The sequence below is a fragment of the Centrocercus urophasianus genome, unplaced genomic scaffold (assembly GCF_019232065.1).
Source record: "Centrocercus urophasianus isolate 14NV4802_14NV808 unplaced genomic scaffold, USGS_Curo_1.0 seq_9, whole genome shotgun sequence".
Classification (NCBI taxonomy): Eukaryota; Metazoa; Chordata; class Aves; order Galliformes; family Phasianidae; genus Centrocercus; species Centrocercus urophasianus.
This window is the reverse complement of record NW_024885532.1, coordinates 40,605,118-40,632,269: the sequence shown is the minus strand read 5'-3', so window position 1 is coordinate 40,632,269 and position 27,152 is coordinate 40,605,118. Positions and strand designations below refer to the sequence as shown.

The following is a 27,152-nucleotide window of genomic DNA, read 5'->3' as shown; positions in this document are numbered from 1 at the left end:
TTATTAATTACAGGCAAAGCTAGTTCTATAAATTAAACAGGACTGCTTTATCTTCATGATGTGAATTTCCCAGGCCATGGTGCATGTCATTAATCATATATGCACCAATTTCTTTCATGGTGGGAGGGGCAGAAGTCTCACACAGCACCCTCAAGACAAGATGGCCTCATATTGACAAACAGAGGAGTAGAGATTATAAATCAAGAGACTTGCAAGCCCAGCACCACCAGTTCTCATGCTTTAATGCTTGAATAAGTTTCAGTGTTCCTACTGCACATCAGCAAGTACAGGAATATATAAAAGTCTAGGTCAAATTTGACATTTTAGTATTAAATGTAGAGAACACCATAGTTTTTCATAGAAAAACAAGGAGGAATTTACTGTGAGCATGACAGCACAGGAACAGGAAGCCCAGAGAGGTTGTGGAGTTTTCTACTCTGCAGATATTCAATACCCATCAAAAGCAGGGGGTTGGACTCGATGATCTCCAGAAGTCACTTCCAACCCCTGCTGTTCTGTATCCTTACAGCTTACTGTGCGTAGCAATGGAGCATGGAAATCACAGGCGCCGGGGGAAATCCCGCCTGGGAGCGCTGAGCCCGGCGGGATCGGCGAGGGGAATGGAGCTCCCCAGCCTTGACACACGGCACGGAGTAAAAACCCGCCGCGGAGAGCGGAGATTCACCACAGCGGAGGCTGAGGGAACCGGAGCTGGGCGAAGCGAGCGGGGCTCTCATCCTTTCAGCGGAGTTAATAAGCGCGGCCACCTGCACTCGCTGCCGCCTCACAGCCCCCAGTGCGCAGCGGTACCCGCTCTCCTCTCTCCAGACCTCACCCCGGCCCCCGCTCGCGCTCTCGGCGGCCGCCGGGCGCCGTAGGCGTGCGCCAGGTGAAGCGCCCGCCCCCGGGCTGTGCCCAGCCCCCTCGGGGCTCCGCTTAGCCCCGCCCCGGACCTTTCCCGGCGACATCTGCAGGGAGCGGGAGGGGCAGCGCGCACGGCGGGGCCGTTAAAAGCCTTCCCGCCCGCCCGCGCGTCCAGTCAGCGGGGCCGCCGCGAGGTCGGCGGGCGTCAGCGATGCTGGAGAATGGATCTCTGAGGAACTGCTGCGACCCGGGCGGGCGGGGTCACTTCGGCTCGGCGGAGCGGGAGGCGGCGGCTGGAGGCGCCCCGCGGCCCGCCTGGGTGGTGACGGCTCTCTCCAGCGTGCTGATCTTCACCACCGTGGTGGATATTTTAGGCAACCTGCTGGTCATCGTGTCCGTCTTCAAGAACCGCAAGCTCAGGAACTCAGGTAAGGTAGAAGTGGGAACCCGGAGCCTAGCGGGCGCCCTGCTCTGAGGGGAAGAGCCCGTCTGTGGGACTCAGAAAGTCTCCTTCTGTCCCTGTGCGGACAGGGATGTGTGCGGGACCTCGGGCGCTCAGTGCGCTGCGGGTCCCTCCGGGCTGTGCTCTGCTCTAGCGAGTGCGTGTCATTGCGAGGCTCTTAATGAGGTACTGCTCGCTCCTTGTGGAGCTGCTGCTGCTGGGGGGATCGATGTCACGTTTTAAACAGTGCTCGGAAGTACGGGGGGAAGAAGGAACTTGCCCGGAGCACTGAGGTGAGGCGTGTGGGAAGTGGAGCTCCGGCTCCGGACTGCCCGTTGGAGCTCGCCGCGGTCCTTCACGAGGTTGTTGTTCTATGCTCATGTGCCCTCCGACTAAAATAAAGTATTTTCCTTCTTTTTGAGTCATGTCTGTAGTTGTTTTCTTTCTTCCTTTATGTGCTGGGAAGTGGCTTTTTGTGCTTCGTGGGGCTTCTCATCTCTGCTGGGCAGGTTACACCTGCCTCCAACCACAGCACTGCCAATCATACCCCTCGGGTTTCCCTTTTCCCCTACGCCTTTTCTGTCAGATCCACACACAGGGCTGTGACCCCGAGGTGCCCACAGCTCCCTGAGTAGGCTCGCTGAGGCATTCTGATACCAGATCCTAGGAAAATGACCAAATGATCTCCTTCTGTGTTGTCTGCCCCATGTTCTGGGCAGCAAAACCTTGCTTTGAGAGCTGTGAAGCCAGATGCACAACTGTATCATCTTGCATCTGTCCGACCTCATGCCTAACAGCTGCCTTACGAAGGGGAGGAGGAAGTGGGTAACTGGGTGCTTGAATTTCCCGGCTTTTTTTTTTTTTTTTTTTTTTTTTTGGTGGATCACAGTTCCTTCAGAATTCTACATGCGGTGTTTCAGCATCTCCTACTACCTGGAACAATGCACTCATTCACCCTTATTCTTAATTAAATAATGTTTAAAGATCATCATTGCAAAGGAACGAGACCTCTCCCAAGGGAAGAAATGGGGAAGGAGCTGCTATATGCACTGTGTTCAGCGTTTTATCTCAAACTGCACGTTCTGGAGAACTGAGTCATTATCGAGAGCAGCAGAGCAGTACCGAGGTGAGGACAGCCATGCCCGGTGCTGAACCGGGAAAGGGAGCGCCGCCAGAGCTTCCCTTCCCCCGGTCCGCGCTCGAGGAGGCTGGCGATGGGACGTGGAGCCGGTCCCATAAATCAACTCCCGGCCGAAAGGGGAGCAAGAGGGGAATTTCCTCCGGACTGCTTCCTTCACTCAATGACAGCAGAGGGAGGAGTTGGATGCTTGGAAGAATAAGCTTCAAGATGCTGATTAAAGTGCTCCATGTTGTCTGAAGGCTGATGAAATAAGACAATCTTCTTATCTAATTAGAATATATACTAATTTATTTCCTTTTAGTGTCATCCTTGATGTGATATCACTGACCCTGTTTCATTGATTTCTTAATCTTTGATAAGTATCCTGAAGAACAGCAGGGAGTTCCTTCAGTGTAGTCTTCATAAAGTTAAATACCTTAAAATTGCCAGTCTCTAGCTTTGCCATCAGGGAGGGATGTGTCTTGGGGATAAAGCTGAAAGGAGATAAGTTGATAAATGTTGTCAGAAAATTTTGTAAGTAGTGAGCAGAGGCAGGGAACAGTGCTCTTGGTGGAGTGGTGGAGAGAATGGGGAAGTTGTGGAGGACTGAGGCATTGCTCAGGAGCCCTCAGACAAGGAAAGATGTACCAATGAGTGGACCTGGGGCTGCTCTTTTCTGAGCTGACTAGAAACATGCCAGTACTAGCAGGACGTGGGGATGTGTGGAAAAAATGGAATGGTGAGGGGAAAAAGACATGATGAATTAGTCTTGTCTCTCTATGACATTGCATATTACAACGTGAAACCATTAGAAAACCTGTGGGCAGCAGAGAAAAGGTCTAGATGACTGAAAGAAAAAGGAGTGATAGCACTGCGAATGCTTGATTCTCCCTTGAAGTAGCTAATGAGAGTGATTCTTCAGGAGGGGTGAGAGTAGGGATCTTTCAAATAAGCCACTGGTTTATAAGGAATAAATTAAGCAGCTCTAACCATTTCTATAGTACAAATAGTAATCCTCTATTCAGAGAGCAAACCAAGGCTTTATCATATTTTCAGGACTTACCAATGCTGTTCCGTTCAGTGATTTACAAAGAAACCTGATTATTGCAAATGATTTAATTACACATCACTCTCCTGAAAGCTTGGTCAAAAGCAAATCTATTTTTCATGCTGATATATATACATGAGGCACAGAGTGGAGTGGAATGAAATGACCCATTAACCTTTAGGTTGGTGAGTGTTATGCTCAGCAGAAGAGAAATAGAGAATGGTTAGGACTGATGTTCTTAGGGTTTGCTCATTCACTCTTAAACAGTGGGAATGTTGCCAGCTGTACAATGGAAAGACTGTTTCATGGCACGCAGAATCTTCTTTCCTACATCTAGATTTGTTTTTGGAGGAGGGGGAGAATTTGTGCAGGCTCTTCCAAGTAGTGCATAGTATAATTGGTATGAATCAACACGCTTGTCTTCTTACATAACTGCACCCAGCCTTTTTGTGAGAGGCTGAGCAGTTTCTGATCTCTAAAAGTGGCTGAATTTACAGAAATTAATGCTTTTATAATTTCTAATTTTAGAGAGGAAGTAACTTAGTCCAACACACTAGAAAATGAAAGAAAACTTTGTATGTCAGAATGAAATAAATTAGCCTTTCTATTTGACACTGTGTGCTGAATTTTCAAAAGTGACTATTGATTTTGTCTTCATTTAAGTACGCCCAATTGGAGGCAGCTTTTAAAGCACTAAACTTTTGCAGTGCTAAAGTTCATGTATGCTAAATAGTCACTGCTGAGTGGTGAAGCATCCTGAGGGTGTATCCAGTCACTGAAAATCACTAGATGCTTTCAAGAGTTTTGGTATGCTTTTGTGTAGGCATAGCTCTAACCACAACATTATAGCTGGAGTAAGAGCCCAGTGTGATAGAATTCAGAGGGGAGGAAAAGACAAGACGTCTCCTGTGGGAGGGAGATAGAGCAACCCATTTGTATTTCATTGGCCTTAAAACTGTGCAAAATCAGTGGGAAATGAGAATTAGATGCATTAACTCAAATATCATTTCAAATAGTAGTGAAGATTTTGAGACCCTTTTGGTTCAGAAGAAGACCTAATATTAACCTTGGTGTGTTGCCAAAGAATGCATTAGCAGAAAGTGATATTTCTAGTATGTTTTGTCAACCCACTTTAATCTCTTCCTTTACTACTTTCTTTTTTTTATATATAACAACTAGCACAGCACAGTAAGATTGATACCCTTTCAAATCAAAACTCATGGTATTTTTCCCACGTGTGAACATAGCTGCACTTGCATGTTAATTAAATTCAATGAGTGAGTTCGTGTGTGTGGCTCTAGAGATGGACATGCTACTCATATGCATAGGCACTGGTACAAAGTAAAACATTCCTGCACATAGATTTGTAATTTTGGAACTCTTCTTTCTACTAAATAAAAATATCCAGTAATATAATTAAGTTTTGCACTCTTTTTTTCCTTGCCATTTTCTTTTCTATCTGTGATATTGTTTTCCCCATTGTTACATGCTGTTTTCACTTATTCTTCATATCTTTGGATACAGCAGTTCAAGTTCCATGGGACAGTGGACAGCCATCTCCTCAGGTGGAATTTATATCTTCTGATTTTAAAAGACTACAGTGGAGACACCCATTTCTGAGCTTCTTCCTTTGGGCTCCCTTTAGAACTTAAGAAGAGAAGTAAACATTTTTGGGGTACAATTCAGCCAACTTATTTTTTGGCGTCTACATTAGTTTGGCATGATTCAGACCACAAAAGTGTTTATTTCTCTCTACTTAAAAAGAGAAAGAGTCTGGAGGAACCTCAGCATGGACATTAACCTTGTGGTAGGATAAAATAAACATAAGAGTTAAAAGTCATCATGTAATTCTTCTAGTAGCTTGCTCACTTACGTTTTTAAATTTGTACCTTTTTCCTCACTGCCAGTCCGCCAAAAGTTCCCATTGATCCAAATAAGACTGATACAACTTAAATCTTTCCTGAATCCTGAAACCACCTGGAAAAGTTGGCTTTGAATGTCAACACTGATGCTGAAAAGAATATATTTTGATGAGCAAAACATGGGTGCTTACTATTTTTGGTTTCAGATAGGACCCTGCCTAACAGAACTTCTCTACTCCTGACTTCTAGAACTCTGGATCTTAGCCCTGAAACTGTGAGTGTGTGTGGCCAGCAAGCCTTCACGTTCTCTCATATCCAAGACCTTTAGCCTTGAAGCTGCTTGGTACTGAGCAATTCATGGGGACATGATTTCAACATTCACAGAAGTTCATCGAACCCAACACTTTGGACAGCCTGGTCTGGTGGTTGGCAACTCTGCACATACCAGGGGGTTGAAACTAGATGAACATTGTCATCCCTTTCAACCCAGGCCATTCTGTGATTCTCAATATAATAATTCTGTAGTTCAAACTTCTTTTAAAATTAAAGTTTTTGCTTATTTGCTAATTTATAGTGTGTACAGTCATGGTATAAATGACTCTTCTTGGTACAGTAACTCACTAATACAGCTCATCTTTTTCTTCTGTATGTTCAGTCCCTGCTGTTCCTTCAGCACCTGTTCTTGTGCCTCATACTATTATAATTCATTCACTTTCCACTCTTTCAGTCCTCAAGAAAAAACAGATCTTGACATTTCCCTGTATACAGGGAAATACAGGGTCTCAGCTTTGCATTGTCACAGCACATTATTTCTCTTTTGTGTTCTGTGACCTAATACTTCTGAATCAAAGTTATTCCAATGAAGGATATCTCTGATGCAATAGTTTTCTTTCATCTCTGTCCAGGCAATGGTAGTAGCAGACTGTGTGATACCATGGCAAATAGGCTCCCAAAGCTAGATCAGTTTAGAGCAACTTCCCAGGTACAGAAACTCTAGCTTTTATTAAGTAATTATGATCAGATTTGTACAGCCTCTTTATATTAGCTCATATTGAATTTTATTCCATTTTCCTTTACTTGCATCTTTGTTTCTTCTTTCCTACCGAATGTTGCTTCTATAGTTTTTCCTGCAGTTGAGATCTAAAAGTGTAGAGATTTCTTGATCCGTTCTTCCTCTCCGGCTTACTCCCTGCCTTAATTTTAGGTGCCATGTTAGCACCTAGTCTGTGATAGACAGACGGATCTTCCAGAGGTGAACTGGTAGTATTTTATTTTTTGTCATTACTCCCTGACTAATTGTTAAAGTTATGGCAAAGTTCATGCAAAAGTTGCTGATCATGCAATAAAAATGGAACAGCAGTTATACTGCCATCACAGTAAGGAAGGGGGAAGTGGGTACTAGAGGTGGGACCAGCACAGGTGCCAGGGAATCATGGCAAAGCTGCTCATCTGAGTGCAGCTCTTCCCTCCTGGGAAGAGTTGTCTTCCTGAGAGAAGAATGAGAGGCCACATTCAGCCCCTTAAATATCCCATCTGTAAATTGAAAGAACTACCAGCTATTCTGTGAATATTTGCTTTTATCTCCCTGAAATATCCAGTGCAAACACACCCTCAGAGACAATTAGAAGGACCTCTCTGCAGCTGTGTATGCAAATTCTTATGTGTCTTAGCAGCATTCCCTTTATAGCCAGCTCTCTTCTGGACTCTGGACATGCTTTTCCTTCTCAATACTTGCTGATTGCATGAGGCATGACCTCTGCAGTAAAGCTCTATTCTTGGGTCAACCAGCAGAATCTCTTCAAGGATTCATGATGCTCTTTGATACAATCAGCCAATGAGCTAGAAGATCAAATGTACTCACAGGGAGCCAGCACAGCTCATTTTAAAAGGCTGTAATGTTTTCAGCTACTCTTAGTAGACAGATATTTACCCAGTGGCTTAAACCATTCTGTTGAGGATATTATAGGAGACTGTTTTCAGCTCACTGAATCAGTGACAACCTATTCTCTGTTTCTAGAAGTAAATCCTACTCCTATTCCAACTCACACTTCATCTGAGTAACAGAAAATGTTCAGGTATGCTCCAAATTTTAGCTTCTTATAAATTATCCTTTGCAAGCAAATGCTGCTGTTAAATACACTGCCTTGTTCTCAAGAAAACATATGAGAATAACTACATTATGCTGGGCTAATAAAACTAAAACTGTTTTTTTTTTGTTTTTGTTTTCCTTAGTGGAGAGAAAGAAAGAAAGAAAGAAAGATTATGGTGGTGCATTCTGAGCAGTTGCTCTGATCTTTAAATTTCCACCTTGATATGGGCATGAAGTTGATTTCCAGCAAAAGCTGATGAAAGTATGTCTAAATTACTGTGGGTGCAACTTTGTTCTTCCTAACTACTCTTGTAGATCTGATATATTGTTAACAATACTGGTAAACAGTGAGCTTTATCAGTCAGTGTTTTCCTGACCTAAGTACAGATCTTGACATAACAGGAGGTAACATTAGCCTAAACACATTCATTGAACAACATTCTTGATTGCTAGAATCTATATTACTGGGATTCTCTTTTAATTAGTTATTAATTATATATATATATGATTATGCTGTTTAATATACACTGCTTAAATTATGTCTAGAGAAAAAACATTCTTCTCACAAAGTTACTCATTTTATTTGGCCACTGTTCATGGACTTTAACTGAATTTAACTTCAGTTTTCAGTATTTAAGCACATATACGAAGACTATACCAATATTGCATCACTTCCACAAACATCATCTTCTTTCTGCCATTTCTGTCACGTCACATCTGTCATTTGCTTTGTTAGATTGTCATATTTGCACAATGAGGGCAACAACAGCTGCCAGGAAATATCACATGCAACCACTGGATTTGGCAGTCTGACTAATAAGATAGGGAAAATATCTGCTTAATGCATTAACCTTGTAAATATAATTATGTTAACAAATTACAAGTCCAGAGCTAACATTGAAAGGGAAAATACATCCCTGCAGAAAAGACAGGAACCTATAAAGAATATCCTCATATCTCTAAGGTTTGCTTATACACTGCCTGAAATTCTCAGCATCCTCTTGTACTAAAAGCAATTAATTTTTTCCAATTATCTCAGTACACACAACATTTAATTTGAGTTCAAATAATGAAAAAGACCTTACGTCAAATGGCTATCACCTAAGAATATTTTTTATCTATTCAGTCTAGGTATTTTTATTTCCTTCTGCCTCATAGCTTGGACTGTCTTTATTAGAGTAAAAATAATCTACTTTACTGAGTATTAACTGCATAATGAAAAACCTGTGGGTATATAACAGCTCACAATGTGCAGATCCTGGCCCTGGTGACGTTCACCAGCATTACAGTCTTTGGTACTCTTTTTTCCAATGTTCTTAGAAGTAGACAATTTTATTCAGTTTTCCACTGACAAGGATTTAACTAATCCTAGAAACCATTTCTAAACACATGAAGGACAAGAAAGTAATTGGTAGTAACCAGATTGGATTTACAAGAAGCTAATTATGCTTATCCAATCCTGGTAGCCTTCTACAAATACATGATTAGCTTGATGGATCAGGTGAGAACAATAGCTGTTGTCTACCTTGCCTTCATTTGGAATTTTGAAACTCTCCCATAACACCCTCCTAAGACTACTTGACAAGGTAGGGCTTAGACAAGTGAACAGTGAGCTAAACTGAAAACTGGTTGAATGACTGAGTCCAGAGGGTTGTGATCAGTTGCACAAAACTCAGCTGCATACAAGACACAAGTGGTGTCCTCCAGGGTTTTTTTGGGATCAACACTGTTTAATATCTTCATTAATGGCCTGGATGATGAGACAGACTATACCCTCAGCAAGTTTACAGTTCACCAAGATCATCAAAGTAGCATATGGAAAAGGGTTCTGCAGACTGGGTAAGTTGAACCTATCTTTGAATATCTAGATAAGGAGGGAAATTCTGACCCTGCTCAAGCCAATGGGAATTACTTTTCAAAACTCTTTTTGTTAGGATCTGGTGCTTCTTCCTGCTTTCTATGCAGCTGTCTCAACACTGTTCCCTGCCTCCCAGGTAAACTTTGTTGGCCCAAATTCTCTGTTTGGCTCAGACCATTATGTCTAGTCAGAGATTGTCCAGATTCTGCTGCCATATGGAATATGAAGACAGAATCTTAGTCAAAACAAAGAAACAAAGTCCCACCTGCTCTAATCTGACCAAGGAACTCTCTCTCTTTGTTAGTGACCATCTTTTTTCTACCTACTTGTTGGCAGATATAATTTTAAACACCCCCTGTTATATAGTAGTTCAAGTAGAATCCTCATCCATGTGCAAAATCAACACAGTCTTCCCCCTATTCCCTTGCAAAAAAAGTAAATCTGCTGTATATCTCTGCCTTATTGGAACAAGTTGCCCGCAAGAGCCTGTTGAGTATCCACAGTTGAAAATAGTCAAAATCACAGAATCACAGAATTGTAGGGGTTGGAAGGGACCTCCAGAGATCATCAAGTCCAACCCCCTGCCAAAGCAGGTTCCCTACAGCAGGTCGCACAGGCAGGCATCCAGGCAGGTCTTGAACATCTCCAGAGAAGGAGACTCCACCACCTCCCTGGGCAGCCTGTTCCAGTGCTCCGTCACCTCACCGTAAAGAAGTTCTTGCGCACATTTGTGCGGAACTTCCTATGCTGCAGATCCAAATCCAACTGGACAGAGCTCTGAACAACATGCTGTTACTGACCCTTCTTGGGGGTGACTTGGACTAGATAAATCTCCAGATATCTCTTCCAACTTCAATGATCCCGTTGTTATATTCCCATGTCTACCACCCTTCATTTAACTTGCTCACCAAATCACAATTCAGCCTGAAGTGAGCTTTTTCCAGTCTTTTTGCAAGACTTCCTGGTTCAGAGGGAAGAGCTAAATTTAGGAAATCATCATGACATATTTTGTTTAGATTGAGTTGAAACACAGACCAGACAATGCCTTGGCAGAGCATACATGATCACTTTCTTTGAAACACTTTATTTATTCATCTATTTAAATGTTGTTTACAAACCTATGAGTATCATTATAAGATGAATCATGCAAGTGTACTTTACTTTAAGACCTTGTTTCTAAAAGAAGCAGATGGCACAGACTGACAACAGCTTCTGAAGACATTCAGCTCCATACGCATGTGCAGTGATGAGGCCTTCTAAATGCTAAGAACAAAAAGGGTAAGACTTTTCCTGACTGAAAGATTCATAATGGCTGTGCTCACCAAGTGTCATCTACTTACTTCTTCCACAAAATAGGAAACAGGAAGGAAAAAGCAGAGATTTAAAAATAAAAAATAAAAAAGGAAAAAAAGGCTATTAGGAAGGGCCTCCAGAGAATGTTACAAGCATTGGCAGCTTTTCAACCTGCACAATCTCAATATTGATGTTCCCAGGTGCTGTATTTACTGCATTGTATCAGGTACCATTTTAAATAATTGCAAGACTGTCTTTGGATCCCCAACATGTCTGGGAGGGATCCCTTACTGTATGGAGCAGCAAAACTAATTTATATGTACATGCTTTACTGCTGCTCTTACTGGTTGTACATCTCCCACATGCTGAAAATCCTTCACTGGAAGTCGTGCAGAACAGTTTAACTCATGATGTCTTCATTTCCACAAGGAGAAATCCCAACATTTTTACTGATTAAAATGCCTTGTTCTGTTTAAAGGATTTACAAGACTTAACTTTTTAGTTAATGCACCTTATCATGGCTAACTAAATCTTGACTAAGTAGAGCTGCATATCTCCCTTAGTCAGCAATAATCTCTATTTTATTCATTTGAAATATCTGATGAATTGTCTAAGCAACTGTGACATTTTCAAATTATTTTTATTATATTTCAGATTAGTATTTTTATAGTTTTTTTTCTTTTAAATTTAATTGATTCCCTAATGAATATTAGCCAAAAACATCAATCAGCTAGACAAAACTAAATGTTGGTTTTTTTTTTCATATTACTTATACATGCATAATTCAAATTTCCATCCTCTTTAAAAGAAAGTAGAAGTTATCCTAAGAACTTGAGCAATTTTTGTTGCTTTAAGGGAGAGAGAAAAAAACATTTTTATGTTTACATGAATTTGATACAAATTCAGGCTAACAACAATTAGCAAAGCAGTTATTATGTGTTTACTGAGCCTAAGATTTTTTGGGAAGGTAACAGAAGATGAAGCAGCCTTTCATAGAACTGTAGAATGGCTTGAGTCGGAAGGGACTTAAAGACCATTCCTGCTGAGGGTAGAGACACCTCCCACTATCTCAGGATGCCCAGGGCCCCATCCAACCTGGTTTTGAATGCCACCAAGGATAAGGCCTCCACAACTTCTCTGGCAATACATTCCGGTGCCTCCCGAGCTCATACAACACCTGCCAGAACAGAATTAAGTTTTGTCCAGAGTTTTCAGTAGTGAAATTCCCTTTCTTTGTTTCCATACACCAGCCCTTTATAGTTAATCTGAATAAAATTTTAATTTTAAGGGTTGTATTTTTTTGTTTTTAACAAAGTAACAGTCTACAAAATGCTACATATTTTGCTTTTTGTATTTGGAATGCAATAGAGCGTTGAGAGACTAAAAAGAAGTATGTTATTAGCAAAAAGGTTATCTAGCAATTTACAGGATCCAATTAGGTTGCACCCTTACTGTCCAACAACTGTTCATATTGGCCCCTTTTTCAGCAGCAAATGAGTTTTTATACTTGCAGCTTTTCCTATAGGTTTCCTATTCTCCCTCACTTGAAGCAATCAACAGTTGTGATTACTTCAAGTGAGAAAAATTAAGCTGATGCTGTGTACTGATAGATACAGGAAACACAACTCCTTTAAAGTACTAGTGAAAAAACAACAGCATTTTGTTGTTATTCAGTGATTGTATTCAGCAATTGGAGGTTTTTAAGCTAATTCATCAGCCCACGGCACTCAGAATAAATCTGTCCTCTGTCTGAAAACCTATGGTCACCCTTGGCAATTCTCTTGGTAATTATGGGGGCCTTTCCCTTTCTCTGACCACCCCGAGGACAATATCTTTCAGTGTAAGGGCAGTGGTGTAACAGAACTTCACCACTATGCTTGCTGCATAGCACTATGCTTGCATCAATTGCAAGTAGATAGAAATGCAGGTTATTCACCCTTCAGACCTTCTGTATGGGAACTGCAGAGTCCCAGCCTGAACTTCTGATTGATCACCTGAGGCGAGCCATAAGTCAGCCGGAGGAGCACAGGTGAGGGCAATTCAGCTGTGCTGCTGCTAGGGGTGGAACCTGGAGACCTATTTAAGAGCTGGCTACCAGTGGGGAAGGATCTCTTCTGGAGATCTGCTCCGCTGGAGTTTTGTAAATGAGCCCAGGATAGGGGTAGGCTTTCTATTTATTCTCCTTTTGTTATCATAATCTGCTTAGCCCAACTCTCTTTTTTATTTCATAATTATAACATCTTAATACTCATTGATTATACACCTTCTGACAACAAAAATGGTCTGGTTGTCCAGAGCAGTGGCTGGTAAGAATCTGAGTGAAGATGGTGTACCATACCACTTCAGATCAGTACAATACAGGAGATGTAGAGCAAGTTTTGCTTCCATCTAGTCTCACTGAAACTTAAAGACCTCTTCATAAAAACAGTTTTATTGGTACAGACCAAGGATGTAGGTAGCCTCATATTTTTTCTTTACCTGTAGATTTACTGACACTCATGGAAAAAAAAACTGAAAATAGAACAAGCACATATGATATTTCCTGTGTTCTCTCTTTTTTTTGCTTTCAGCTCAGAGCGTTTACTGAATCTCATGCGTCATCTTTTTAGTGAATTTCCACTTCAGCTATTTTCTCAATCATTCATTTAAGGCAGGTAAACCTTTTTGCATATCCTCCTTGAATAAGAAGTTCTACAGGTTTATTGCCTGTTGTAGCAACCACCACTTTTGTCTGATTTGAATCCCATTGTATTTGCTTAGTAACTCTAGCTCATCTATTGCCCCATCCCTCAATACCAGCACCCCAAATTGTGTCACTTTGGAACAGTGTGCTGGACAGGCTCTCACTTTTTTGCAAGGTATGCCTTACAGAGATGGCATTGTCCAGTACAGAATAGTAAGGCCCATGAACCTTGTGTTTTCTTCCAAAGTAGTTTTCTGGGGAGATCCTCTGCATCTGTCCATCTTAATTTCAGATCTTTTAAATCAAAATATTTTGTTATTTTAAGACAGACTTATGAGGAGCACTTTACAAAATAAGTGATAACCTGTGCGTTTTGTTACAGGGTGAAATTTTTGACCACAACCTAGAGACACACATGAGCTTAGACACACAGAGAAACCCAAGAAGACCAGAAGGGCTGGTGAGTAGGGCGTTCTGCTGGGACTATGAGAGACATAGGCTCAAATCCTTTTACAGATAAAAGGTCTTCTACTATGTCACTGCCCCAACTACTAGGCAACAGCAGATTCTCTAGAAAAGACCGTCATGCATCTTCAACTTCTCCTTTTCTTTTGGAAAAACTCATAGTACCAGGAAAGTTCATTAAGTCTCAGAAATTGTCAGAAACTCTAAAAATACTTATAAGCCCATAAACATGCTATTTGAGTAGCCACCAGACTTTACTCTAGAAGAAGGAGCCACTTGCTTTTGCCTTCTGCAGTTAGACGGTGCGATTTACTGTCTCTCGTTTAGCAAGTGCACTAGGTGGCAATAGAGAGTCACCATCGTCTGTGTTCAGCATGGATACTTTCACCAGAGGAAACCACGGTTTAGCTCTATTATAAATCTAGAGGTAACAAATCTGAAGGCTTTACAAAGTTCTTAACAGCACAGCATTAAAAACGTTTTTTTGAACCTGGGATTCATGACAACAAACTTAAATCAGATACCAACTATTCCATGTTTAACAAAACAAAAAAAACCTGAAGCTTTGCTCACTAAGGTATACGCGTATCAAGCTGCCAAGCACACCAAAGTCACAATCTCAAAAACATACTAAAAAACAGTCCTTTTCAGCAACACTGTGTTGAATGGATGTCCGGGGGAAGTTCTTTAGTTTGAGAGTGGTGAGGTGCTGGAACAGGCTGATCAGAGAGGTTGTGGATGGGGCCCTGGGCCACCTGGTTTAGTACCAGATCTGGAGGTTGGTGGCCCTGCCTGTGGTAGAAGGGATGGAACTTGGCACCTGAGACCCGCAGCCTGAAATTCATCTCCTAAAAATGTAGCTTCCAGCTTCAACTCTTTGTTATAGGCCAGAAGACCAGGATCTGTCCCAGTCCAGCATTCTGCTAGTCGCTAAGCTACAGTCTCAAGCTCCTTTTTACATTCTAGTCCTGTGAATCCTGTACTTTGCATTGGAGTTTAAGAAAGGGATGTACAAAGCATTCTCCACTAAAATATCTCAAAGTGAGGTATTTGTATCATTTTTTTCTTAAAATGAGGTATGTTTCTCCTCCTCTTCTGCTTAATTTCATGGTGCTTTCATCCAGAAAATGGATGAGTAGGGTTTAAGCCCTCTTTAGTCTGTACTCCAGACTTTGAAAACTGACAGGAACTGAGACTTCTGATTTTCAAGAGTGTCTAGGCCTGAATTTCTTCTGAACAGAAAGCTCTCTCAAAGCCAACAGAGAGCTTCACAAGAAAAGGATAACTCCTACAGTAAATATTCTCTTTATGCTCTGTGTATAGTACTTCCAGTGACAGTAGATAATTTCCTTTAAACCTAGCACAGAATAACTCAAATTCACCAAACTCACCAAATATTTTGTACAATTTCATAGAACATACATTCCTAAAAAGAAATAATCTGAATGTTTAACAGGCCAAAGATTCAGCATCAATTCATCATTTACAGTACTTTTTTTTTTTCTCAGCATCTCCAAATACCTCCTTTCTGTCCCTTTCCATTACATCTGTCTTCTAGATATCCCAGAAGTGTCTGAAACAAAACAGCGAAGGAGTCTGTCACTGCTTTTAAACAGCTATATTCAATGAAAACCAAAATCCATCAGGCACTCTCTTGGAGCGTTATGTGAAACCTTCTGTTAGTAACACATTGCTGAACATTAGATTACATTAATATGTTTTATCAAAGAATACCTGAGGTTCTTGCTTGTAGTGTCACAGGGAATCCAAATGCAAAAGACTTAATTCTGTGCTTCACCTGCTACTAGTGTCCACTTCTGCTGGCTTCATTCCCACTGACACTGAGTGGGTTTACATCTGAATTGGGCTGCCAGGACATGTTCAGTTCAGTGGATGAAGATCTGTCTGGATGGCTGGGCCCAAAGGGTAGTTGTGAGTGGCTTTCAATTGAGTGCTGTTCACCCATGGAGTTCCCCAGGCCTCAAGTTTTATTTTACATTTTTTTGTCAGTGGTATGGATGAGGGGAATGAAGTGCACCCTTGTTAAGCTTGTGGATGATACCTCATTACTCGAGATTGTTGATCTGCTTGAGGGTAGGAAGATTTTGGAGAGGGATATGTATAAGCTGTAGCCATGGGCTGTGTCCAGTTGTGTAGTATTCAACAAGGCTAAATGTCTGGTGCTGCACTTGCATCACAACCACACTGTGCAGAACTATAGGCTCAGGGCAGATTGGCTGGAAAGTTGCCTGGCAGAACAGGACCTCATGCTGTTCAGATGGATGAACGTAAGCCAGCATTGTGCCCAGGTGGCTAAAGAGGCCAATAGCAGTCTGGTCTGCATCAGAAATAGTGTGGCCAAAAGGACAGGATTGCATACTCTACACTCACAAGACTGCACTTCAAGTGCTGTGATGAGTTTTGGTCCCCTCACTACAAAAAGAATTGGAATTGCTGAAATGCATTCAGAGAAGAGTAATGTATCTGGTAAGGGAACTAGAAGACAAAAGTTATAAGGAGCAGCTGAGGGAAGCGCGATTGTTTAGGCTGGAGAAGAGAAGGCTGAGGGGACGCCTCATTGCTCCCTGCCTGAACCTACCTGAAGGAGGTTGCAATGAGGAGGATGGTGGTCTCTTCTCTCAGGTGACAATTATAGGATGCAAGGAAATGGTCTCAAGTTGTGCTAGGAGGGTTTAGACTGGATATTTAGAAAAATTTCTTAATGGAAAGGGTGATAAGGCATTGGAACAGGTTTCCCAGGAAGGTGGGTATTCCCTGGAGATTTTAAGAGATGTGGATGTGGAACTAAGGGGCATAGTTTAGTGATGGGACTTGGTAGGGCAGGCTCATTGTTGGACTTGAATTTGAATGTCTTTTCTAACTTGAATTATTCTATGATTCCATGATTTATTTCCTCCTAATGGATTGTGAGAAAAAATAGAGTGGACACAGGTGCTTTTAATCAGATTAAAAGGATCTCTATTTAAACCAACAGTGAAAAACTGCAGGAGCTTAAATACTTAAGTAATAATAATAATAATAATCAAAGAATCGTGAAGTAAAGAAAAAAAAAAAAAAAAAAAAAGAAAGTGAGGAATGTGAGACATCCACATGCTGTTAATATACTCCAGTTTTATTTGCTTGGCACTGACCATGTGATTCTCCCACTTCTGTGGTTTCTTATGTCCCAAATCAGCACCTGGCAGTCCAAGGTTATTACATAGCTGCAGTATCCCATGAACAACAGAGAATGAAATTGTGGTGCACAGTTAACACTCAATTCCACTTCCATTTTTCTACAGCTGGGAGAAGCATCAGCCTTTCTCCAGGAGCAGGTAATACCTCCCTGCCTGCTCTTTGAGCCAGGTAAGCTGGGACACTCTGGAAATAGAAACAGCAACCTATGCAATCCTAAATTCTGGCTACCTACCTGGTACCAGTTCTTCAGGCTCCCCACAGTCGTGCTTTACTTTCCACATTAAAAAGCAAACTTTGGGAGGACTGGTCTCCTATTTTTCTGCCCTCAACCCAACCCTGAAATGAGCTGAAAGAAGTATAGAAATTACAACTCTCTGGGAAATTCTGATTGGTCAGAAAAAGGTAGGTATCACTGGCAGCATCGAGAACCAGCAATCAAGGCCAGAACATCCATTTAAAAGCCACAATCTGGACATTCAGCAGAAGTTCTGACTATCTCATTTATATAATCCTTCCAGATAATGTGCCAAAATAAATGGATTTTCTGTTAGGATTATCAGTTAAAGATATAGCAAAGACCCACATTTAACAAAAAAGCTCCAGGTGTGGTAACAGCTACACAGTTCCATCACAGTAGTCATCTGTTTTGCAAAAATCCTGAACTCTGAATGGGAAAACTTATACCTCACACTTTAATTCAGCACTCTGAATGGTGTTTAGAAGAATCTGTGGCTTATGATTGGCCTGAGCAGTTTGGCCCTTAGTTTTAGTCTCAGAGCTATTCTCATAAATTTGTGAGTGGAGACATAGATTCATGAAGTTATTTTTATACCAGTTTATTCTTAGTTGAGTATGTTTCTGTTTTATCTGATCCAGACCTTGAAACTCCTCCTCTGGAGCTCAGAAATGATTTAGACTTGGACCTAAAAAGATGCACTACAGAAGTTCCATGCAAAAAAAGTTGCGTAGTTTTTATTACAAATCACTAATTGTGAACAAGTGGAGTTTGAGAAGGGACTATTTTCAGTATTTCACATTCTTATTAATAAGAGCTTTTTATTTATTATATCTCTAATGGTCTGGTTAATGGATCCTTTAAATCTATGGCAATTCTCCCATTTACTTCATTGTTCATTAAAAAGGCCTAACTGGCAGATAAATTATACAAACATAATTTAAATAAAGGGAATAACATTAACATAAAAATTATATTTGATTTCTATTTCTGGTAGTCAGAAACAAAAATTTTAAGTTGTCAGATTTCATACTGAGCTTAATATTAGGATTTTTATCAGGAAGGGGTGACTTCACAGCTGAGGAGGGATGTCGTATGCATATCACTTGCAGAAATATCACTTGCAAAAATTTGAAGCTGTGATTGAGGCAGTAAAACATACTTAGCCCCTTTAATGTGTTACGATAATGAACTAAAGGGTTAGAATCACTTTGAGTATTTTGTGACCATTTTAAAAATCAGAGGAAATAAAAGTGCTGTATGTTTAAAGTTTATATGTAAGTAACTTACAGAATGAATGAAACCACACATCCCTGAATTGATACCTTTGACTAGATGGCTGTCTAGAAACTGAGCACAGAATCTGTTTTTATATGTCTATCACAAAAAAAAGCCATCTGAAGCCTTCCTGAACTTTTTTTTTTTAAGGTTATTTTGAATACAGGAGCAAGTGTCTGGCAGAGGAACGAACTATTTTTTCTATGTAGTCATCACTATTAGCTATGCATTTTTGCCAGAGATGAACAAGAGCCTGCATGCTGCTCTCACAAAAATCAACATGGCCACCTGGAACATAGCTTGTCTTTCATGTCACTGTTGCCCCTGCTGAAATGCACCACCCACCACTTCGCTGTGCTCACATCCACTGTTTGGGTCTCCGGGAATGTTCAGCATGCATCAATGAATGTCAATGGGTGCCTTTTTTTCCACAGGGAAAATTCAATTAAACACCTTTACTTCTTATGTACTTCCACGTCAGATGCCATTTTGTCAGATTGCTCCTCTGCTACAATGTGTTGAATGGCAACAAAATGTAATGGAATGTTGGTGGGAAGGGTCAGCCTCTAGTGCCATACCACCAACATCCACCTCTGACATCGTGAGCCAACGTAATGAAATAGGAAGCATTACTTTCAGAGCACTCCTTGTGTGTTCCACATGAAGACAAAATGAAGTAAGAAATCTGCAAGGGTAATTCTAAATTTTCCATAGAGGTCTGAATATCAAACTGGAAGGATAGAAGAAATATCCATAGTCATTAATTCTTGGTATTTCAAAAAATCTGCCACGAGGTTATTCGCTATTCATTCACCATCTGCCATGCCTCTCTTTTTTGCTTATATTGTTGCTAAACTGTTTCCTAGTTTGACAGGAGCAGAGAAAGAGGCATTGTGGCATTTGTACACCCTGATGAACAGAACATCAGTGGATTATTCGATTAGGGTATTTAGAAATTAAAGAGGATTACAAACCATCCAGACAGATTAGCTATCAAAATTTAAAACAGTACAGATATGTAACTTTTTGAGTCCTTGGCAAGATGTTTGATGTCTGGTAGGTATTTTCTGTAACTGAGTCTTTCCATTCCAGTGAGCAAATGCGCTTCTTATGAATGAATATAATCTTCAATCTCATGAAATTGAAATCTACTGGCTTATCTATTGGGTAAATTATCAAGGCAATCATTACAACTAGAGGAGCTTTCTGTGGTTTCTGTTTTGTCAGATAGCCCAAAGTTTCCCCTTTGATTACTCTGTGAATGTTGTTAAGGTCATTCAAAATGCTGTTTCTTAGTTGTATCAAGAAACACTTACTTTCTCAAAGCACTTAAAAAGCATCTAAGAACTTTGATTTTCCGAAATTTTGATTGCATACTTTTTTATGAATTAGAGGAGTTTCTTTCTACTTTTTGTAGGTTATTAAATTGCAGTCATATAATATTAAACTTCATTCTACAGTCAGCCACATAAAAGACAAAAACTTTGGATCTTACTTTGTGGCACGCAGTGATAACACCCAAACCTTTAAACAGCCATAACAGTAAAAACTGCTTGAGGCCTTTAGAGATAATGTACTGCCTTTCTTCTACATCGTGAAATGGTATGTTATCTTTTTGACAGATTCATTGCTAACTGTCCTTATTCAATACAGGTGAAATTTTCAAGAATTCATAAACTACATATGCAGTTTTGATATTCACTTGCAAATATACCTTCCAGTAAATTTCCAAAAATGATTGAAGGAGCTCAGTGCTCAGTTGATTTTAACCAAATAATTACATTTTAAGTATAAGCTGATGCTAGGAGGCCCAAGAGACTGGATTTTGGCACACATCCTCATGAAAACATAAATGTTTTCTAACTTTCTCCTGAGTATGAGGAAAAATGATTGGAAAAATTCTTGTTGTGGTGTAAACACATTCTGATAAATATGCCCTTCTTCCTTTTTCAGTCTTCTCTTTTATCACAGTTTACCTAGAAGAGACCTTCAAAGTTCCTTCATTCTTCCTGTGCCCCAACCAGGACCAGTAGACCAGTACTGACAAATGTTTATTTACTTTTTTCTTACTATCTCCAACGTCAGGCACAAAGCAAGATGTTCAGCACCTCCTTCCTCATGCCATTAGCATCTTTTTCTCTATATCTAGTCTGAAGCTTTCCTGTTGTAACTAAAGCTTTTTTGTGTTCAACACAAACCTGGGAAAGGATTATATCCTTCCTGACCCACTTACCTGAAGATTGTTACCAACTACCCTCCAATCTTCTCCCTAATTTATTTATTCTTTCTTCATAGATCATAAAGCTAATAAATATTCTTTAGGATAGCTCTAATCGGGGTTTACCAAGTCAGCTATCCATAGCTGTGAAAATACTTGTGTAAATTACATAAAGTGTACATAAAGAGTGAAAGAAAGGATGCTAAACTTATTACAAGAAAACATCCAAAATAAGTTGTCCACCTGTTCTTGAGATGAGCCAACTTTCTGTGGCTATGCATTTGTAATTCTATTCAATGTTAAGTTCCCTAGCTGGTGTGAGCAAATTCTGATGCTCATGGCCTTTTCTTAAAATAGATGAAAGAATTCACCATTCCATTGTTCTAATTAAGAAAGGTAGACTTGCAGGAGCAGGTGGAGAAAACAGTGTACAAGTGAAATTCTGCAATTTTTTAAAAAGTAGTCCTACAAGGTTCTACATTTTCTGTCCCCCAACTAATGGCATCCCTATTCATAGCAGTATTTCTGTGTTTAAAATTAAATGTTTTGAGAACTACTTTGCTAGATGAGGATAAAAAATCTCAGAATTTTTAAGATGAATCAGCTAATTGTTCTTTTCAAAAAATAGTTATACCCACACAATTTTAAAAGGTGTTATGTCTTTTGCGCTTCAGTGCAGCCAAGAATCTAAAGTTCATAGCTCTCTTGGCAAGTCTCTATAGAATTATTTCATAAAAATCAGGGGAGCCAATACTTGTCATTGTAAGGCTCTCATTTTTCATGAATATCACAGAATCACAGAATTGTAGTGGTTGGAAGGGACCTCCAGAGATCATCGAGTCCAACCCCCCTGCCAAAGCAGGTTCCCTACACCAGGTCGCACAGGTAATGGTTTATAGTAATATAGTTTATAGTAATATAGTAATAGTTTATAGTAATATAGTTTAATACATCACAGTTTTATTATAGTTTTCTTATGTACAACATTTTGAAATTTCATCGTTTAAAGACAGCACATTTTGAGCATATCACTAAAATTTCTTTGAACATAATCAGAACAAAAGGCCTAGAGGCTTCTTCCATACATGTAAATGCTTTCTTTCTCTTGCAATTGCACCTTTTTACTATGTGCAGATAATTAAATATACCTTTTGACAGAAAGTAGTGAAGGCAGTTCACTCTTTCTTAGTCAATGCAGTGACAAAATAACTGCAGTACAGCTATTCATGCAGAAAATTTCTGTTAGTCTATTGTGTATCCATTCAGATTACGTATAAAACAGCACATCCTTCTAATTCCAGTAGACGTTTCTATGTCCTTCCCCTTGATAAATTTCAAGCCAGTTAGTATTCTACTCATAGATTAGAGTGACGATTAGATTAGATTAGATTAGCCTGCCTACCTAGTGCAATTTAGACTTTTTTCTTTCCTTTTATTCTTTTTCTCCAGCTGTGGAGCTAGCTATACTGAAACATCTCAACACAAGCTTATGTAATGTCTTGCTATGGTTATTAAAGTACAAAATGGAAAGGAGGGTATAATACATTCACCAGCAATTTGAAACATCATGTTGCTGCAGCTATTTCTATGGTGGCCTCAGCTGAATGATAGAATTATTTACCCTACAGACCATAATGATATTATATACCTGCTGCTTGCCAACATCACCAATACTTTAATGTTGCAGATATACAAAGTAAGATGGTTCATTTTCTTCATGTTCACAACTATGCTTGCTTTCAGACTTATGTCTATATGTCTCTCTTTTTCCTCAGGTAATGCATTTGTGGTGAGCCTGGCTTTGGCTGATCTTGTGGTGGCCTTGTATCCATACCCACTGGTGCTCTTAGCTATCTTCCACAATGGATGGACTTTGGGTGAAATGCACTGTAAAGTGAGTGGCTTTGTGATGGGACTAAGTGTAATAGGCTCTATTTTCAACATCACTGCAATTGCAATTAATCGATATTGCTATATATGTCATAGCTTTGCCTATGACAAAGTGTATAGCTGTTGGAACACAATGCTCTATGTCTCCTTAATCTGGGTATTAACAGTAATTGCAACTGTGCCCAATTTTTTTGTCGGCTCCTTGAAGTATGATCCACGCATCTATTCATGCACATTTGTTCAGACTGCAAGCTCCTACTATACAATTGCAGTTGTGGTAATTCATTTCATTGTCCCTATCACTGTTGTGAGCTTCTGCTACCTTCGAATTTGGGTCTTAGTGCTTCAAGTTAGAAGACGAGTCAAGTCAGAAACAAAGCCAAGACTGAAACCAAGTGACTTCAGAAATTTTCTTACCATGTTTGTGGTTTTTGTGATTTTTGCCTTTTGCTGGGCGCCTCTGAACTTCATAGGATTGGCTGTAGCTATCAATCCTTCAGAAATGGCACCGAAAGTTCCTGAATGGTTATTCATTGTAAGCTACTTCATGGCCTATTTCAACAGCTGCCTTAATGCAATAATATATGGACTTCTTAACCAGAATTTTCGGAATGAATACAAACGTATTTTAATGTCACTGTGGATGCCAAGGCTTTTCTTCCAGGACACATCCAAAGGAGGAACTGATGGACAGAAAAGCAAGCCCTCTCCTGCTTTAAACAACAATGACCAAATAAAAACTGATACCTTGTAAAGGGATGATGGTTAATGCAAAAGTTTGTCACAGAAAACTCCAATGATAGAGCTGCAATGTTCTAGTCATTCTTGCTGACTCTGGGGGACCTTCCACTTGGATGGTACTTTGTGACTGGAATACTGTCTTCTTGGTAAAGCACATTGCTCATAATTCGTAATTTATACAAGATATCAATTGAAAATACATTTCAAAATTTAAGCAGCAGATGAGCACAAACTATTTTGTTTTTGAGAGTTGAATTCAACTTCAAGGCACATGAGGCACTTTTTTATTCCTGTAGGAACCTGGCATGCTTTATTCAAGGTCAGGATTCGGTTCTCAAAAGATTCAGCAAGGGTACTGGTCTATGGGCACAGCAGCTCATCAAGGCTCCAGAGTGATATTTTGTGTTCAATGATACAGAGCCAAAATCTCATCAGTGGTGCCCAGTGCAAATACAAGAGGCAGTGGGCACACACTGGAACACAGGAGGTTTGCTCCAAACACCAGGATGAACTTCTGTGCTGTGCAGACAATGGAGCACTGGCACAGGTTTCCCACAGAGGCTGTGGGGTCTCTTCCTTGGAGATTTTCCAGAGCTGCTTGGAGATGTTCCTGGGCACCCTGCCCAGTGCGTCCCTGCTTGAGATGTGGTTGCATCAGAGGGACCTTTTCCACTTCCACCATTCTGTGATTCTAAGAGAAGGTGAATCAGATACTCTGTTTTCCATACATAAGGCAAATGTCAGATTTCTGTGCAAATACTGGTGGCAGTAGGAGTGTCTATGAATCACACTTATAAATTGGAAAGAAGAGCATTGGTGTGAAAGTAAATATTAATATCAAAGCCTTTCCTGACCCGTTTCTTCTTACATGCATACGCTGTATTTCTCTGTTTCATGATAATGTAATATAATATACTTTTTTTCTTACATATGTACTTCAGGTAAAATTCTTTCTTTTAGAGAAAATTGAATTTCCATTGTGCTCCATTTATTTACCTCAAAATATACAACTAAAGAAACTTGATGCACTTTAACATAATTGCCACATTTTCAACAGACTGGAAATTGTGGCGTATGTCCTGTAGTAATCTGGAATAGTAATTGGACACCAGGCATGATAGCTCAGATTGCTTCAAGTCACAGTAGACACTAGTGAGTGACTGAATGAAAAAACCCTTTTAACTGTAATGGCAGCTGAGATACTTGCCATATGTAGACATCTAGTCTTGAATAAAATCCACCTTTGTTGTTTAATCTAATGTAAGCTTCAACCTTCCCTATGCAGAGAATATCTATCAGCAGAGATGGGATCCCTTTAATCTTTGATAATCATGCATCCAAAGATGTGATGAATTGCTCCAAGGTGGTGCTGGTCTCATTGACTGTGGAATATTTATTTACTAGTTCAAACTAGTAAAGTTTGGGTAGTTATATCAGGATTTATTGTGCCTAATTTGGGATTTCTCCTGTGTAGCTGTTGGTACACATTCAAGTTTCTAAATTCCCACTGCAGTCCATGGAGGCCTAGGAAATAGTTCATTTTATCTTGGAATAGCTTTCCTTATTGGTCAGAGGAACTGACTGACAGACCTCACGATGTCTTCATTGATTGTAACTGAGATCAGGTAGCTCATATGTAAACACAGTTCAGTCAAAGATAGGTAATCTCAATTAGTGTAGCTACAGTTCATATTTTTGCAGTTCATATAATGAAATTATGATTTTGAACTTTCTTTCCACTCAGCTCAAATTTATACCGGGTTTCACCTTTTTTAGGTAACAGTGACTGTACAGGTCGGGTTATAGAGTGCATTATACCTCGCATCATTGCAGTCACGCAGTGTGATTTGCATTATCTCAAAATCAGATCTGGGGTCTTTGTGCATGCACACAATGAATAAAGTCATCATTAGTTCTGAAATGCACTTTACTCTTAGTAGCACTCACAGAGGAGAAACAAGAAGCCAATCAGCTTTTATTTTGATTTCAGGTATTAAAATAGGAAAGAAGGCTGTTGTCACACTCCAGTTTGTATGAACAATATTCTGTTGTAGTTAATTTGTGCAACAAATGCACTGCTAACAAAGATGTAAAGATCTTAAACAAAATCCTTTTTTTACACATACAGGAAAAACTTCAATGAAGCATCATATTTTAATTGTTTTACTTGCTTGCCATGTAAGTTGCAGCAACATAACAAATGTGATGATTCTTCTAGTTTCATTCATGTTAACCAGCTAATTCCTGATGATTTCTGAAGCTCAGTATCCTAGGCCTTGTAAACTAGTAGCCTGATGAACACTGAAAAGTCTGAACAGATATATGAGAGATGTAAATATTTTCTCTACATTACAGATCTAGGGGTTTACTTAATTCACTACCAGTAGCAGTTAAACAATTGGGACCTATGATTATTTTACAGGTAAATTCAGAATCTTCAGTGGAACAACTTTAGCCTGGTCATAAAAATGGCTAAAAGTATCAGTCACTAAAATGTAGGTTCTTTGAACACAGTTTTGTAAGTCTGGCAGTTACGATTTTTGTATGTACTGTTTTTGCTTATAACCTCCAAATTACTGTCCTGAAGAAAAAACTAATATACCTGATATACCTATATAATATAAAATAATATACTTAATATACATGAAGCTTGTCCCAGAGGACATAAGAAGTTTCAAGAGTCTTAAAAACTTGTAGGAACGGACATCAAGTTTTCTTCATTGACATTGTGGCTTTTTCTGACTTCTCTGAGTACTCAAAATTTGTTGTCTGACTTGCACATAAATTAGTCTTAGAAGTGAATTGATCAGTCCTGTTTTATCGCTTATAACTTAAATCAAAATAGTCCAAAATTTTTATCAAATTCCTAATATTGTTTTAGCTCAGTGAAACATCATAACCAATTGCTTAACCACAGAACTGAGCAGCAATCATTCTGCACATTCATAGGAAGCAAATCTGAAGTCTTTGTGCAGTTATTTTACAATTTATCACTGTACATTAAAAATGAAAGATCACTTTCAAGAGTGCCTACTTCCTCAACTATCCTAAAAGAAGCTTATGCTAATAATCATTGAGTCATAGAAAAGCTTGAATTGGAAGAGGCATTAACGCCAATCCAGTTCCAATCTCTGCCATGGGATGGTTGTCCTCCAACTGTTCAGGCTGTCTTGTACCCCATCCAGCTTGGTCTTGGACACTTCCAGGAATGGTGTACCACAGCTTCTCTGGGTAGCCTGTGCCAGTGCCTCACCGCACTCAGTAAAGAACTTCTTCCTAATGCCTAACATAAGTCTCCCCTCTTTGAGATTAAAACCTTTCCCCCTTGTCCTATCACATCTGCTTGTGTAAAAAGATTTCTCTTCTGTTTATAAACTCTGTTTAAATACTCAAAGGACACAATGAAGTCTCCCTGAAGCTTCCTCTTTGCTGGGCTTAACAAGCCCATCTCCATTATCCTTTCTTCATAAGAGAGCTCCAGCCCCCTGAGCAGTTTCTTGGCTTCCTCTGGGTCCTTTCCAAAAGCTTCACATCTTTCCTACGTTGGGGACCCCAGACCTGGATGCACAAAGACAGAGCAGAGAGGGACAATCACCTCCTGCAACCTACTGGCCATCTCTCTTTTGATGTAGCCCAGGTTACTGTGGCCTTCCAGGCTGCTAGAGCACGCTGTTGGCTCATGTCCAGCTTGTCATCCACCGGAACTCCCAAATCCATCTCCACAGGGCTGTTCCCAGTGTGTTCTTCTTTCAGTCTGCACTCACATCTGGGATTGCCTTGACCCAAATGCAACATCTTGCAGTTGGCCTTGTTGAACCTCATTCGGTTCATGTGAGAGCACTTTTTAAGTGTGTTCAGCTCCCTTTCT

General features: G+C 40.1%; 1 protein-coding gene across 1 annotated transcript; it reads left to right on the top strand.

Annotated features, from left to right (window-relative positions):
* The first annotated feature begins 1,075 nt into the window (after positions 1-1,075).
* MTNR1B (melatonin receptor 1B) lies at positions 1,076-23,297 on the top strand. Its single transcript, XM_042839010.1, has 2 exons — positions 1,076-1,292; positions 22,429-23,297. Exons 1-2 carry the CDS (start codon positions 1,076-1,078, stop codon positions 23,295-23,297), a joined length of 1,086 nt encoding a protein of 361 aa, XP_042694944.1.
* The last annotated feature ends 3,855 nt before the right edge of the window (positions 23,298-27,152 follow it).